General features: G+C 41.2%; 1 protein-coding gene across 1 annotated transcript in view; it reads right to left on the reverse strand.

Moving 5' to 3' along the window:
• The window catches only part of rab2a (RAB2A, member RAS oncogene family), a 31,495-nt gene extending 18,042 nt beyond the window's left edge, over positions 1 to 13,453 (reverse strand). The window contains exons 1-2 of the mRNA XM_004573988.5: positions 13,248 to 13,453; positions 897 to 968 (exon numbers count right to left, since the gene is read on the reverse strand). Coding sequence (XP_004574045.1) covers positions 897 to 968; positions 13,248 to 13,293 — 118 coding nt within the window. The 5' untranslated portion in view covers positions 13,294 to 13,453. The remainder of the gene's footprint in view (positions 1 to 896; positions 969 to 13,247) is intronic.
• Positions 13,454 to 14,061: the final 608 nt, after the last annotated feature.

Consider the following 14,061-nt stretch of genomic DNA (forward strand, 5'->3'; position numbering starts at 1 on the left):
GCTGCTATAATTACTGGGTCATCTGTGTTTTGAGCCCAACATAAATTGCCCCACAGACACAAAAAAGTATACATTGCATTGTGCTTAAGATCAAATTTGAAGTTGAAATCACATATCTGCTCTTAGGCCAAAGGCTAAAATTGGATGTAAATATTGGCTTTATATTTTATTTATTTATTTATCAGTGGCTCCTCCCCTGTAGCAGGGGTGGTGTTGCGGCTGAAGCTGCTTTACAAAGCATGTGATTTCCAACTCATTCTTTCATTGTACATAGATCACACGAGCTGGCAAGAGATCCAGTATATGGCTTAGGCCGCTGACCCACTCGGATTTAAACAGCACTATGGAACTCAGCACTGCTGAGAATCCATACAGGGCAGGGGTGGGTTTTTATTTTGATGGGCACACCGTGCAGCCAATCACATGCAAAGAAGGGCTGTGTGAAAGAAGGAAGGGGGCAGACGTTTTGTGGTGGTACAGACCAGGTACACAAGTGTGTCGAGGAAAAATGAAGAAGCGAGCGAAAATGTAAAATGAGCAGCATCTGCATTTCAATAATACTGGAGGCTGCAAAGCTGAGAGCTGGCTTTATGGCCATTCATACTGCACAAAGTAATTAAGCAATTTTCTGTAACGGATGCAATTGTAAGAGGTTACTCCTCTCTGTCAAATCTACTGGAGTTGTACACAGTAAAATCTGAATTATCTGAATATCAGAAGGGTTTTGGTTAACTCAGCATCTAATTACTTTTTACTTAGTTTTTTATGTTGTTAACATAGCATCAGCTATATTGCTTTTACTTTACTTTAGTCTGACCTAGTCTATCAAGTTTAATTAGTAAAAGTCATCTAATTATGCTTTATGTTTTTATTATAAATGATGCAGGTGGTCTTACCGATGGTGAGGTCGTGAACTGGCTGAAACCTCTTGTCTGTGAACTGTAGTAATAGACATGACTTTCCCACACCTGAAAAGAAAAAGTACACAAACAGAATTAAAGGGGATTCATTCATATGCTGACAATAAAATACTACAAGTCAGAGCCACTGCTGTTTGTAGGTTGGCAAAACACCAAGTTACAACTCTTATATTTTTAATATAAGACAACTGGAGTCAACATCATGTTCAAATGACCCAGCAGGGAGCACACCATTTCATCAGCTTTGCTCCAGTTAACTAACTATTAGCAAGCTAACTGAGCTATAAAAGGTGGCTAATTTTTATGTAGCCAAAAGGGCACTAATGAGCGTGCCTATTTTCAATGGCAATCCACACATACCTTCAGCTCTGAATGTGGCAAACTCCCACAGATACACAAACACTTACAAAAGCAACACTTTCATTGTTCATAATTCTGTTTTAGGTAATTTATTCTCAACTGGAAAAAAAACCCCAAAGCGAAACAGCGAGTTAGGAAGTCAGATGACAGGTGTTTGCAAATGCAATCATTAAATCAAAGACACATTGACTTAACTGCATTACAAACTACAGATGGAAATGGTGAGCAGATTCTCAGAGAGAGTGCGAGCTGTTATTTCCTCAACACAAATATCTAGAAGCATGACAAACACACTCAACAGGTTTGGTGCCACAGTACTTCTACAACATTTAAAAAAAGTTAGTCACTTGTCACTGAGATGTGTGTGTGTAAGTGTGTAAGTGTGTAGTAAAAAGAAAATTTCCTTTAGTGAAGAGCAGTTACGAAAGCAAGGAAACAAAAGAAAAAATAAATAAATACAGCCGTAATTCCTGGCACCTTGAACCCATTGCCACCTCCAAGGCTAATATGCTACGGTGAGGAATCCCTTAAGAATATCGATGCCTATTGGTGAAGAGATAGAATAGAATAGAATAGAATTCAACTTTATTGTCATTGCACATGCACAGGTACAGGGCAACGAAATGCAGTTTGCATCCATCCAGAAGTGCTTTAGTGATATAGATATATTACAATATATATTAGCAATAATATAGATATGTGAGTATATTACAGAAATGGGTCTATTATGGTATGTTATAATGTACACGGTATGAAGTATGTTGTGAATATTCTATAACTATAAGTATGTACAGGCTGTAGTGAGTACAAGCTATGTACAGGATATGAACAGGATATGAACAGGATATAAATATGAAAAACTATACAGAATATGAAATAAATAACTTTACAGAATCTGGGATATACAGCTATACAGAAATGGGAACTATGTAAGTTGTAAACAGTTGTAGGATTAAAGATTATCGAATGTACAGAATGATTATTTACACAGAGCTATACAGTAGTGCAGTTAAGATAAGTGAGGGTGTAGATAGTTTCTACAGAGGCTATATAAAGTGCTAGTGGTTGTGAGTGGTGGTTCAGTCCATGTTATTATTGTGTTTGAGGGTACAGTTGTCCATTGTGGGTGTGTGTATGTTCAGTCCATGAGTTTAACGTGGGTCAGATGTCAGGAGGCAGAGTTCAGGAGTCTGACAGCTGTGGGGAAGAAGCTGTTCCGGTACCTGGTGGTCTTAGTCCGGAGGCTCCTGTGGCGCCTCCCAGAGGGCAGGAGGGTGAAGAGTCCATGTGATGGGTGACTGGGGTCTTTGATGATTTTCCCAGCCCTTTTCAGACACCGCTTCCTGTAGATGTCTTTTATGGCAGGAAGTGGTGCTCCGGCGATGCGCTGGGCAGTTTTCACGACCCTCTGCAACGCCTTCCGGTCCGAGGCAGAGCAGTTCCCGTACCAGACTGTTATACAGTTGGTCAGGATGCTCTCGATGGTGCAGCGATAGAAGTTCACCAGGATGTCTGAGGACAGGTGGTTCTTCCTCAGAGTCCTCAAGAAGAAGAGGCGCTGGTGAGCCTTCTTGACCAGCTTGGAGCAGTTGGTCGTCCAGGTGAGATCCTCGGAGATGTGGACTCCCAGGAACTTGAAGCTGCTCACACGCTCCACAGCCGTCCCCTTAATGTGGATGGGTGGATGTGGGTCAGCATTCCTCCTGTAGTCCACGATGAGCTCCTTGGTCTTCTCGGTGTTAAGCAGCAGGTTGTTTCTGTCGCACCACTCAGCCAGACGATCCACCTCCTCCCTGTAGGCGGCCTCATCGTTGTCACTGATGAGGCCAATCACCGTGGTGTCATCTGCAAACTTAATGATGGTGTTGGAACCATCAGCAGGTCTGCAGTCGTGGGTGAAGAGGGAGTAGAGGAAAGGGCTCATCACACAGCCTTGTGGTACACCGGTGTTCATTGTGATGGTAGATGAGCAGCGGTTATCCAGCCGGACATGTTGGGGGCGGTTGGTCAGGAAGTCCAGTAACCATTTGCAGATGAGGGAACTGATACCCAGGTCTGTCAGTTTCCTGATGAGTTGTGAGGGGTGGATTGTATTGAATGCTGAACTGAAGTCTATAAACAGCATTCTGGCGTAGGTGTTGTTGTTGTCCAGGTGTGAGAGGACAGAGTGCATTGCGATGGAGACTGCATCCTCTGTGCTCCTGTTCCGGCGGTATGCGAATTGGTGGGGGTCCAGGGTGGGGGGGAGACAGGATTTGAAGTGTGCTAGGACCAGTCGCTCTAAGCACTTAGTGATGATGGGGGTGAGTGCTACTGGGCGGTAATCATTGAGGCAAGATGGGTTGGAGTTTTTGGGTATCGGGACGATGGAGGTGGATTTGAAGCAGGCCGGTACCACAGCGTGGGCCAAGGACAGATTGAATATGTCTGTGAGCACTCCTGCAAGCTCCCCAGAACACGCTCTGAGAACACGCCCGGGGATGCCATCAGGGCCTGCAGCCTTGTGGACATTGATCCTGCTCAGCACCGCTCCTACATCGGTGGGGGAGAGAGTCATAGGTTGGTGGTCTGGCGTCATGTCTGCTTTGGTTGTGGTTGTGGGGTTCCCTCGCTCAAAACGAGCATAAAAGTTGTTGAGCTCGTTGAGGAAGGAGACATCAGAGGATGCGGGGGAGGGTTTGGTGGTCCTGTAGTCTGTGATGGTCTGGAGTCCTTGCCACATGCGTCGGGGGTTGGAGTTGGAGAAGTGTTCTTCTACCTTCTTTTTGTAATGGTGTTTGGCTTTTTTGATGCCCTTCTTTAGATTAGCCCTGGCTGTACTGTAGGCGTGTGCATCTCCTGACCTAAAGGCAGTGTTGCGGGCCTTCAGGAGACGAACATCCCGGTTCATGCATTTGATGCATTTGAAAGCAAAGAAACTTTAACTCAACCTGATACCATTTTAACCCTTTTATAAAAAGACCAAGAGTGTCAGGAACATTCAAGAAAATGGAGAATGCTGGTATAGAATGATTTACTCAGCAAATATGGTAAGTAAGGCTTTGGAGTCAAAGGGTTTGGGAGTGTGTGAACATATGTGTGTGTAAGAAGAAAAACAGGAGGAGGAAGTGGGGGAGGGATGACCACAGGAGAATAAAAGAGAACGTTAAGGAGACAGTAGCTGGCAGAAACTCAAGGAGGTGCGACATGGTCTTCCTCTTCCATGGTTTCCACGGGTCACAAGTTGCTAAGCAGGGCCTGTGCGATGACGCTGTTGCTAGTAAGGGATGGAGGGATCTCGAGAAAGTTAAATAAAGGTGTAACAGTGAAGTCATTGTTACCTCCGTCAGTCAACAGACACCTGCTCATAGCCACTCTTGCACTACTAAAGCAACAAAACAGTAATAGCAATCTTTCTAATTAGCCACAATGCAATTAACATACATTTTAACATAGCAGAACCTTTCATTTCTGACAAGAGGTAACAGCTTGATGGCTGTGACACAGAGCAAAAGCAACCTGTCTACAGGGGCCTAGAATCAAAGCATGCTGTGTCTTTAAATGCAGAGCATGGCTACAATTGGAGTCATAATTAGTGACTGTGATAGGTTTCTGTGAATGTGCTTTCAAACAGTCTAGCTCTCACCAGATCTCGTCACACAGAGGAAAATTTGGACATACATGCTGGGTTGTCAGACAACAAAAGGAACATGTTGACTGGATTACTGACAGGTGGAATAATTAAATTGCGCTTTTTGAGCAAACACCAGTATGACTCAACAAATGTGATCCACTAACAAGTAAAAATATCCACCTCCCATAGTTGTGGCAAATAACAAAATCTTTAATGATGGTAAATGGTAAATGGCCTGTATTTGTATAGCGCTTTTCTAGTCCCTAAGGACCCCAAAGCGCTTTACACAACCTGTCATCCACCCATCCACCCATTCACACACTGATGGGAAATCTCTCACAAAAGCCTGAACAGTGGAGCTTTGACCTTTAGCAACATTAAAAAAAAAAAAAAAAAAAATAGGATGCATTCGACAAAATGATTCATAAACCACGGCCCTGTTCTTTAGACAAGGATACCTTGTAAAAAAGTATCCTTTTCCAGCTCACTTCAACAGTTGTCATAGTAACAGGTCCATCATGGCCGAGCACCTCACAAGTTGTCTCATACCATGGGGCAATTTCCCAGACTGAACTAGTTCTTACCTTTATTTGATACCTATTTCAAATTGTTTTTAATTACAATAAATCACAGCTAACACACTTCAACCAAAATCGATTGAAAACCAGACAGTACAAAAGACTGACATCGCTTTAGGGTTTGAAAAGTGAGGATAATGCAACATACTTTTTTTTAATGGCCATCAGGGGTGACAACTGCAAAAGAACTTTTGGTTCCTACAGATGTTTGTGTGAAAACTGCCTTTGAACTCCATCTCTGTAAATACTTTCCTAATGGGATTATGGGTTTATGGGCTCAGTCATTCATTTTGGGTATGAATAGCACATTTGTAAATTCTGTTCATTTTAACTGTAAAAAGAGGGAAAAAACAGTGCTGGCTAAAAAGATGGTCACTGACTAACAACTTGTGACTGACAAGTCTGCTAGTATGAACCACGCTGTGGTGTGGTTTCAGCCAGTCACGCACCACTCAATTTTTGTAAACCCAGCCAGTTGGTGAGGCCAGGTTGAAAACAAGAGTGTACGATTGTGTCCATTTTTACCACCAGTTAAAGTGCAGAGGTCTTGGACTGTACAGAAGGAGATATTGGACGGCTTGAAGAGTAAGACGTTCTGGAGAAAACGTTGAAAAAGACAAAAACAAAAATACTGCAATCACTGTGCTTCCTCTTTCAACTTCTAGTCCTATATCAGTATTGATGTTGAAGTTGACGTTTTGCTTCAGTGGTGACACCTATTGTCCACGGGAGGACTGCATGGCCTCAGTGCCAGTATAAACGGTGAGGAGGCATTGATGACGTCAGGTCTTCTGACACAACCAACACAAAACCATAACAGACATTAACAGGGCACAAATCAGCGAGTGACGTCATGATGTCTGTGTTCATGTTTTATACTGAGGATGCAGAAAGTGAGCTGATTTGTGAGCACCACAAACAATATTATAGTGAGAGCAGAGAAATGTCAAATGTAATGACTTTTCCCTTTTATTTTGCTCACAGCTTATCAATAATCACAACTGAAGTTTTCTGTGTGACTGTTCATGTAAAAACATTGGATGCTGTTGTGCTGCTGTACATGTAGTATGACTGCAGTCTTTGCTTACCCATTCCAGACAAAAACCGTTGAAACTGTTAATCCGGCAGGACAAATTGAGCATTACATCCCTTTCCAGGCCTCATCTGCTGAAAAATAAGTCGAGGCTCTAACACATGAAAATGTGTAAATATGCTCACTTATAGAGCAGGGCGATATGACCAAAACTATTTATCACGATATACATTTGAAAATTTGCAATAACGATATAACTGACGATATAATTGACACTAGACAAAATACTTTACAACTCCACAACTTTATTAGTGAAAAAAAACCCATCAATGTATTTTCACTTAAACAAGCAGCTGTTTTTTTATGTGCATTAAAGTTATATAAAAATTTAACAGTGCAAATTCCTCGCTGACAGTTTAACCAAAAGGCATTTCCAGTGGAAATTGGCCGACATGTCCTCAGCATAACCATGTATAATACCCACAAAACTTAAAAAGAGCTTATACACACACAATATGGTAATATTATGCTGAAACACAGTACGTATCACTCCGCGAGGCTCCTGCCTACGATAGCCGTAATGCTCCGACAATCCATCAAGCGGTGCGGCTTCGTAGCTTAGCAAAGACGTCTGACAGATTTTCGAGCGCTGTGTACCACATAAAATCGTTTCGAGGTCAGTAAACACAACCAGAGTTCATACATAAGGCACACGGGATTATAAGGGGCGCTGTTGATTTTCAGAAAAATCAAAGGATTGATTTTAAGCGCGCCGTATTTTCCAAAAAACACAGTAATAACGACGGCCCGCTAGCATGCGCTACCAAAAATAGTGCTTTGTTGTGTATCTGATGGACAAAAGCTAAACCAGTTCCACACCACTGAAGTTGCAGCATTTTTACAAACCAGTTCTGGTTCATTCATTTCATTCTTTCGCCCTTCTCATTCTCTGTCGCCGGCACGCTTTTTCCTCCATGTGCATATGAAAACAAAGGCACTGCGCATGCGCGTTTTACCCATATTCTATTGCAATATTTCATTTTCTTATCATTGCCCAACATTATACCGGTATTACCGTGAACGGTATGATATGGCCCAGCCCTACTCACTTATTCCTGATACTGTTATTCTGGTCACTAAAAACGTCAAATGTTGATACCATTTCATCTCTAGCACTCAGAAATGTAGCAATTACGTTTTATGAAGAGATGATGTGGGCTGAGAATTAAAGTATAACACAAGCGAAAAAATTACTATTTCGTCTGAAATGAGACAAGAAAACGCTGACATTAAGCAGGCACAATACACAACCTTGTTGCACATGGTTGGTGCCGATGTGTTAGGAGTGTCCAGCAAGCCAGTGAGATGTTGCTCTGCTCATTTACAGCAGTAACTTGAAGCTTGGCTAGGTCAGCAGACTGCACCACAATCCCTGCTGAGGAATTTGACAGGAACTGTCCACGGGAACAGTTTTTTGCACATTAAGTATTACTCAAGTGCATTCAAGTGTGATCTGAAGCTGTCATCCCCATAGGCTGTCGGCAGGGGATTTCAGAAGTTGAGAACAATATAAAATAGCTGAAGTTATAGTTTTAGAGATCCTTAAAACTTAAACTCAATCAGCATTCTATTCTGAATGACGGACCCTATATACAACAATAATTATTAGATCCCAAGTTGTGGGACTATTTGTTAATCAAACCTGGTCAAATTGCAGTCCCACAATCCTGACAAGGCAGATTTCACACAGTTAATATTTACTGTTATAGGTCCCCCATTAACCCAGTTTAATCACACATGAACGCAATGTTATCCCTCAAACACTACTGTCATCAGAAAACCACCTCAACTATGAATAACACACTTTTTAGCTCAGTTCACACTCCAGTCTGGTCATTACTGCGAAGAGGTCTTTTAAATTAGGGCTTATGGGACACCGTCCTCTGTATACCGCAAAAAGATTAATGATAAAACAAGTCAAGGACAGGTAGTTTCTGTTTAAGTTATGTTTCTGCCTGGTTACAGTTTTAGGTGGTTGTATGACCTAACATAGATGTTACTAATGTTTGCTTGAGCAATTTTCTTTGGTATCAAAGGTTTCATAGACCAAATATTTGAATCAAAACACTCAGGTGATTAATAACTAATGAAAATGTGTTAGTTGCAGCCTTTCTCATGAACACATCTAAAGAGTTTTAAAAAATGACGTCATTTGTTGGGGGGGTGAATTGTGGAAAGCTAATAATCATAATTATTAGACAGGAAAACTACACACAAACATTTACCACAACTCCACTGTAAGTTCCCAAGGATACCTGTAAAAAAAAAACTTTAGTCAAAGCAGATACACATGCAGGACTTAACAAAAGGTCCATGAATGAAGGATTTGTTCATTTTAGCCAAAGACCGGATATTATTGCATAAAAAATCCCAACGAACTATAGCTGTGCATATTGAAATCTGTCTGTGCTTTTCATAATGAAAACTGCTGTGAAACAATGAACCTCAAATTCTCTGAATGGGGTCAAACTCTAAAATTTGAAAAGCTGGAGATCTACAGGCTGTGTTCAGTAGGACACAGCCTATTTTTGGACATTCAATCTGTACTGAAGCTATAATTTCTGTTCAGATGCAGTTTGTCTTCTGCAAGCTATATCTGAGGACAGCCTGGCCATGGGTCAGAGAGACAGTCAACACTGAATTAACCTTTTCCTATGTCTCAGAATAGTCAATCCAATTTATCATTATTCGCCTGTGCAAGTCCCTGCTACTCCTTTAAGTCATAAAGCAAAGCATCTCCTCTCAAACACTCCACGAAGGGTTGAGAGAAAATAAGAGGAGAGAGAGGTGATGACACCTGGAATGATATCAGAATCAGAATCAGAATACTTTATTCATCCCGAGGGAAATTAGGGGTTACAGCAGGCAGCACGCTAATGGCGCATGCGCACTCACAAAGGAACCTTCTGACCAACTTTACACAAACATCACATTGGGCAGACATGTCAGAAGGTAGGCTGATAGGAAAAAAACAACGAAAATACACTACATGAGGTAAGAGGAGGAGAAAAAAAACTCCACTCAGACTGAGCTCCTAGTGGGAGAACAGTTTGATAAAAGAAAAAACACCTCGGTAAGTTTTGACAAATGTCACATTTCAGAAAGCATCAGCAACACAGCAAGGATGCAGGCATTAGAGCAACAATGGGTAGACGCCAAATTAAAATGACACATGGACAAGTTAGATAAAGGTCAAGAAAATTAATAGCAGGCCATGAATCTACACCTAAGGTGAACAACTACCAAAACACATACTACATGCCAAAAAAGGTAGGATGCCACTGGACAAAGTGACTTGTCTCTGTGTGTTTTTCCCCCTAGAAAGTCATACACTGCAGCTGTATTTCTGTATTAATTATAGTAAATATTCTAAAGAAAAATCTCTGTGAGAAACTAGTTGAACTATTGAGTTCAACCAAAGGAAAAAAGTGTCAACTCTGAATACATGTCTGGCAGGTGGGGTTAAGAGCACCAGCTGCATGAGTGTATTAGCTGGGAATCAAAGGAGCTTGCAAAGAAAAGCGTCTGGACTTCTTTAAGTTGCTTGAAGACGTTTCACCTCTCATCCGAGAAGCTTCTTCAGTTCTAAGCTCCTTTGACTACGATGACCTGGATGACTGAGAACCTTCACAGACATTAGCTGGGAATGTTTCCTCAGACTAAAATGATGTCTACGCATCACACCTTAAAACCCAACTAAAACTCACTGACTGGAAATACATCTTCCTCAGTCTTCATGTGTAGATGAATGATTACAGCACTAAAAGACTGCCAATCTTACTGGTACTGACCATCATACTAGGCACATGGGGAAGATGGAAGCCTTAATGATTACTTTTCACAATAAAAGCCTCACTGAACATTGATTAACCTGGAGATCGGAGGTTTTTCTGGTGTTTAAACTTGTGGATTTGCTTTGACTCAGCAAAGCAGTTACAAGGTAACAAGATGACACACCCAAGTTAAACTTGTCCAACTACTAGTCTATGACTGGTTTTAGATTTTAATAACCATCATATCTCCTTTAGGGTGAAGATAAGACCAAGATAAGATGTGTTATATTCTATAAAATTAAACATAGAAGAAACAAATAATTCCAAAATAAAATTATTAAATACAGTCATACAAAAGTGTAAAAACTGACCGCCTAATGAAAATACAAAAACCGATCACAGTCAAAAAGAGTTCTTCCAGAAAACAGAAGAGTTCTTCCAGAAGATGTCCCTTTCTCTTTCGGACACACTTTTCACATTCAAAGGCAGGCAAATCGCCCCACACTTTGTCCACAAAGTTGCCACAAGCCAAGCTGATGTTGTCTAACTAGTTAGTTAAGTAGTTAGGTGGTGGCAAAAATTAGCAAGTTCTACTCATACCAGTGATTCACCCACTGAATTACATGCCTTGCACTGGGCTTTTTGTTGTTTTTTGCCTAAGCTATAGCCTGGTATTAACATTGTTTACAGATAAAATATAGCTCTAGAAATTTTCAATTTTAGCAAGGGAATAAAGAACCAGACAAATATTTCATACTGTTATACCTGTTCAGCTAACATCTATTGACTTATGTTCACTAATAAAGGTAGGCTAAATCATTTATTTCTGTATTGAATAAATATGATTGGGTGCCATCCTGCTGGTATGCTGGTAAGCAAGAGATAAACTCCCCACTGTCTCCTTCCCCTCTCTCCCTGCATCTACATGCAGCAACTCGTAAGCAGCTTCGCTGTTCCCAGTCACTGCTACATAATTAGCAATAAGCATTGTAGCTTATGAACAGTGCTACATACATTGTTTGCAAGATTAAATCCCTTCTCCCCAACCCACCTTAGTTTAAGATGATCTGATCAGTCTGACTTGCATCATAGTATGATAACAACATTGCAGGCTAGTTTCTTACTTAAAATGACCTGTCTCCTATACATAAGTGTAACTGCTGACCTTTCTGTTGACAGAAATCACATGACCTAGTATAAGTAAACATCATGACTCCTGCACCTTTGAGTCTCATCATTGACAATGCTGGAAAATATTTTTTACTCAAGCAATCGCTGGATAGGTTTTTACTTCTGAAAATCACTCTTGATGTATCTCTCAGCCCCAGATGAATTGAGCCAGACAGAACAGTCAGATATATTGGGATTATGTAACGTTGTATTAAAATGACATATTACATGCAGAAAATGATGTTTTTACAATTATTTACTGTTGTATACAGTTACTACTACTCTGCCCCTAAACCTATTTAGAAGCCTTTCTACTGATCACAACAACAACAAATCAGTGAGCCAATTAGATTTTCACCTGGCAGACTAATGTTAGGTTTCTTTCCAGGGATTCCTGAAAGTGATCCCAAACACCCCACGCTAAATTTGTAATGTCATATGATGAGAAGATGATAGCTATGGAACATTTGGCCCAGCAGCTTTTTTGACACTAATATTAATTACATGTTATGTCCTGGACACCAGATATTTTAGTTAAAAAATAAATACTATTTCCCCCTGGAAATATGCTTGAAAAACAAAACGAGGCTAGCACTGCAATGCCCGCGTGTGTGCTTAAAAAAGCCTCTTGAGGCAAAAGTAAGTGGCGCACAGATGGAGTATTTCTGGTGTAGACATCTGTGTAATCAAGCTGGGACCTTTTCAACATTCACTACTGAAGATAAACAACATACTTGTACGAAATCATAACAGCAGCAGGCAGAACGTGACCCTGCTTGGCAATAACAGTGTAGTAAACATGAAACCCACCACAGTGTACATCATCTAAGACAAAACTACATATCCGCACAATGGGAGTCTTTCCCCAATATCTATTTACTCTGAAAATTTTCTAGCTGCCTCTTACTATCGCTGGCAGTTTATCTTACTAAAGCTCTCGTTGTACCTCACAGTAAGACCTGCCGCCTTTTCTAAAACTGGTGCTGTAACAGTATAATATAGAAATGTACCTGCAACTACACAGCGGTACCCCTCATCAGTACAGCCTGCTAAAAGTAAACAGATGACAACACCGCCGGCTAATTGAGCGGTTTCCAGCACAAGATATACAAACCTACATTTTGGTAAATGAAGCGCAAAACATGGAACCATGCAACGACTCCAAATCGCATGGATATATGTAGCCAGAAATTAGATCTGCTCTACGCCATTTCAGGGAATATTAGAGGTGCAGCTTGGCGTCTTGGCCTTCTCTGACAAGAAGCTAAGCTAATGTTTAGTAATTATAAGACATGAACAACAACAGAAATTGGTAGTGTGGTTGTCTGTCGTATGTAGCTGCAGTGAGTGAAGCATTATTTGGATGTCGTGACAGTCGGTTGCTAAATATTTGGTGGAAAAGCTACTTAGCTGGGCTGGCAAGCTGTGGCTAACACCCCCACCCTCGACGCAAAGGGACAAAAGGCCCAAACATTTATCAGCCGCTATCAACCTTGACACAAGCTACTCCAAGGCAGCTTGTGTAAAGATTCCTCTGTAGATTTTTAACACTGCCAGGGGTCGCTTATTGTTATCTAAATATGTTAATAGAGAAGGATTGGAGCTGTCATCCCACCCCTTCTGTCTCTGCTTTTACCACGTCATTGAACTATCCAACACTGCGGAAATACGCCGCTAGCTAGCGGCTAAGAGCTAGGTAAATGCTAACTGGCAGTCTAACTGGCACTTGTTGTAACTTACCCGTGTCTCCGATGATGATGTATTTGAAGAGGTACGCATACGCCATGACCCCTGGTTTGTGCAGTTAGCTGTCTAGCCCGTTACACCTTCGTAAAATCGAACGTTACCGTGTGAAGAAAGTGGCTGACAGACTGTTAGCCCGTTTCTCTCTGTCCGTGCTGAGGAAGGAACAATAAACAGCCAGAGCCTCGGCTCGACGTCACACGGTCCGCCCTCGCCACGCTACACAATGAGGTCTTCAAGGTCTGCTCGGAAATTTACGATGCATTTCACTAATTCCACTCTTAGTGGAAATGATGGGGGGAAAAAATCACCTTTAAAAAAAAAAAAAAAGTCAAACAAATTTTTCAGGAGGTATTAGAATCACTTCACTTTGTTATTAAATGAATAAAAAATGAAATAAAAAGGGAGCAGAGATCACTGCTGCCACCTTCACAACATATAAAACAAATTCAAGGATAAACAATGTAAATGAAACAACACCGTGAAGCGGTATGCATAATACCATAAACAGTACCACATAGCAATGGCGATTCTAGGCTCAAACCTTTAGGGGGACTCAGCTCCCAATCATGTCATGCATGCAGTGTAATTAGTATTAATGGAATATGGTGTTTGCAACAAATATAATAATCCCCTTTTACAGTTGCAAACCTCTATTCGACTGGATAAACATTACAATTTTACCTTCAAAAGCAGCCTAATAATTGGATGATCAATTGTAGTGTCAAAGAATAATTCAGAGTAGTGATGGGATTTCCGGCTCTTTTTAGAGAACCGGCTCTTTCGGCTCGGCTCATTAAAAAGAGCCGGT

This window comes from Maylandia zebra, linkage group LG18 (assembly GCF_041146795.1).
Source record: "Maylandia zebra isolate NMK-2024a linkage group LG18, Mzebra_GT3a, whole genome shotgun sequence".
Lineage (NCBI taxonomy): Eukaryota > Metazoa > Chordata > Actinopteri > Cichliformes > Cichlidae > Maylandia > Maylandia zebra.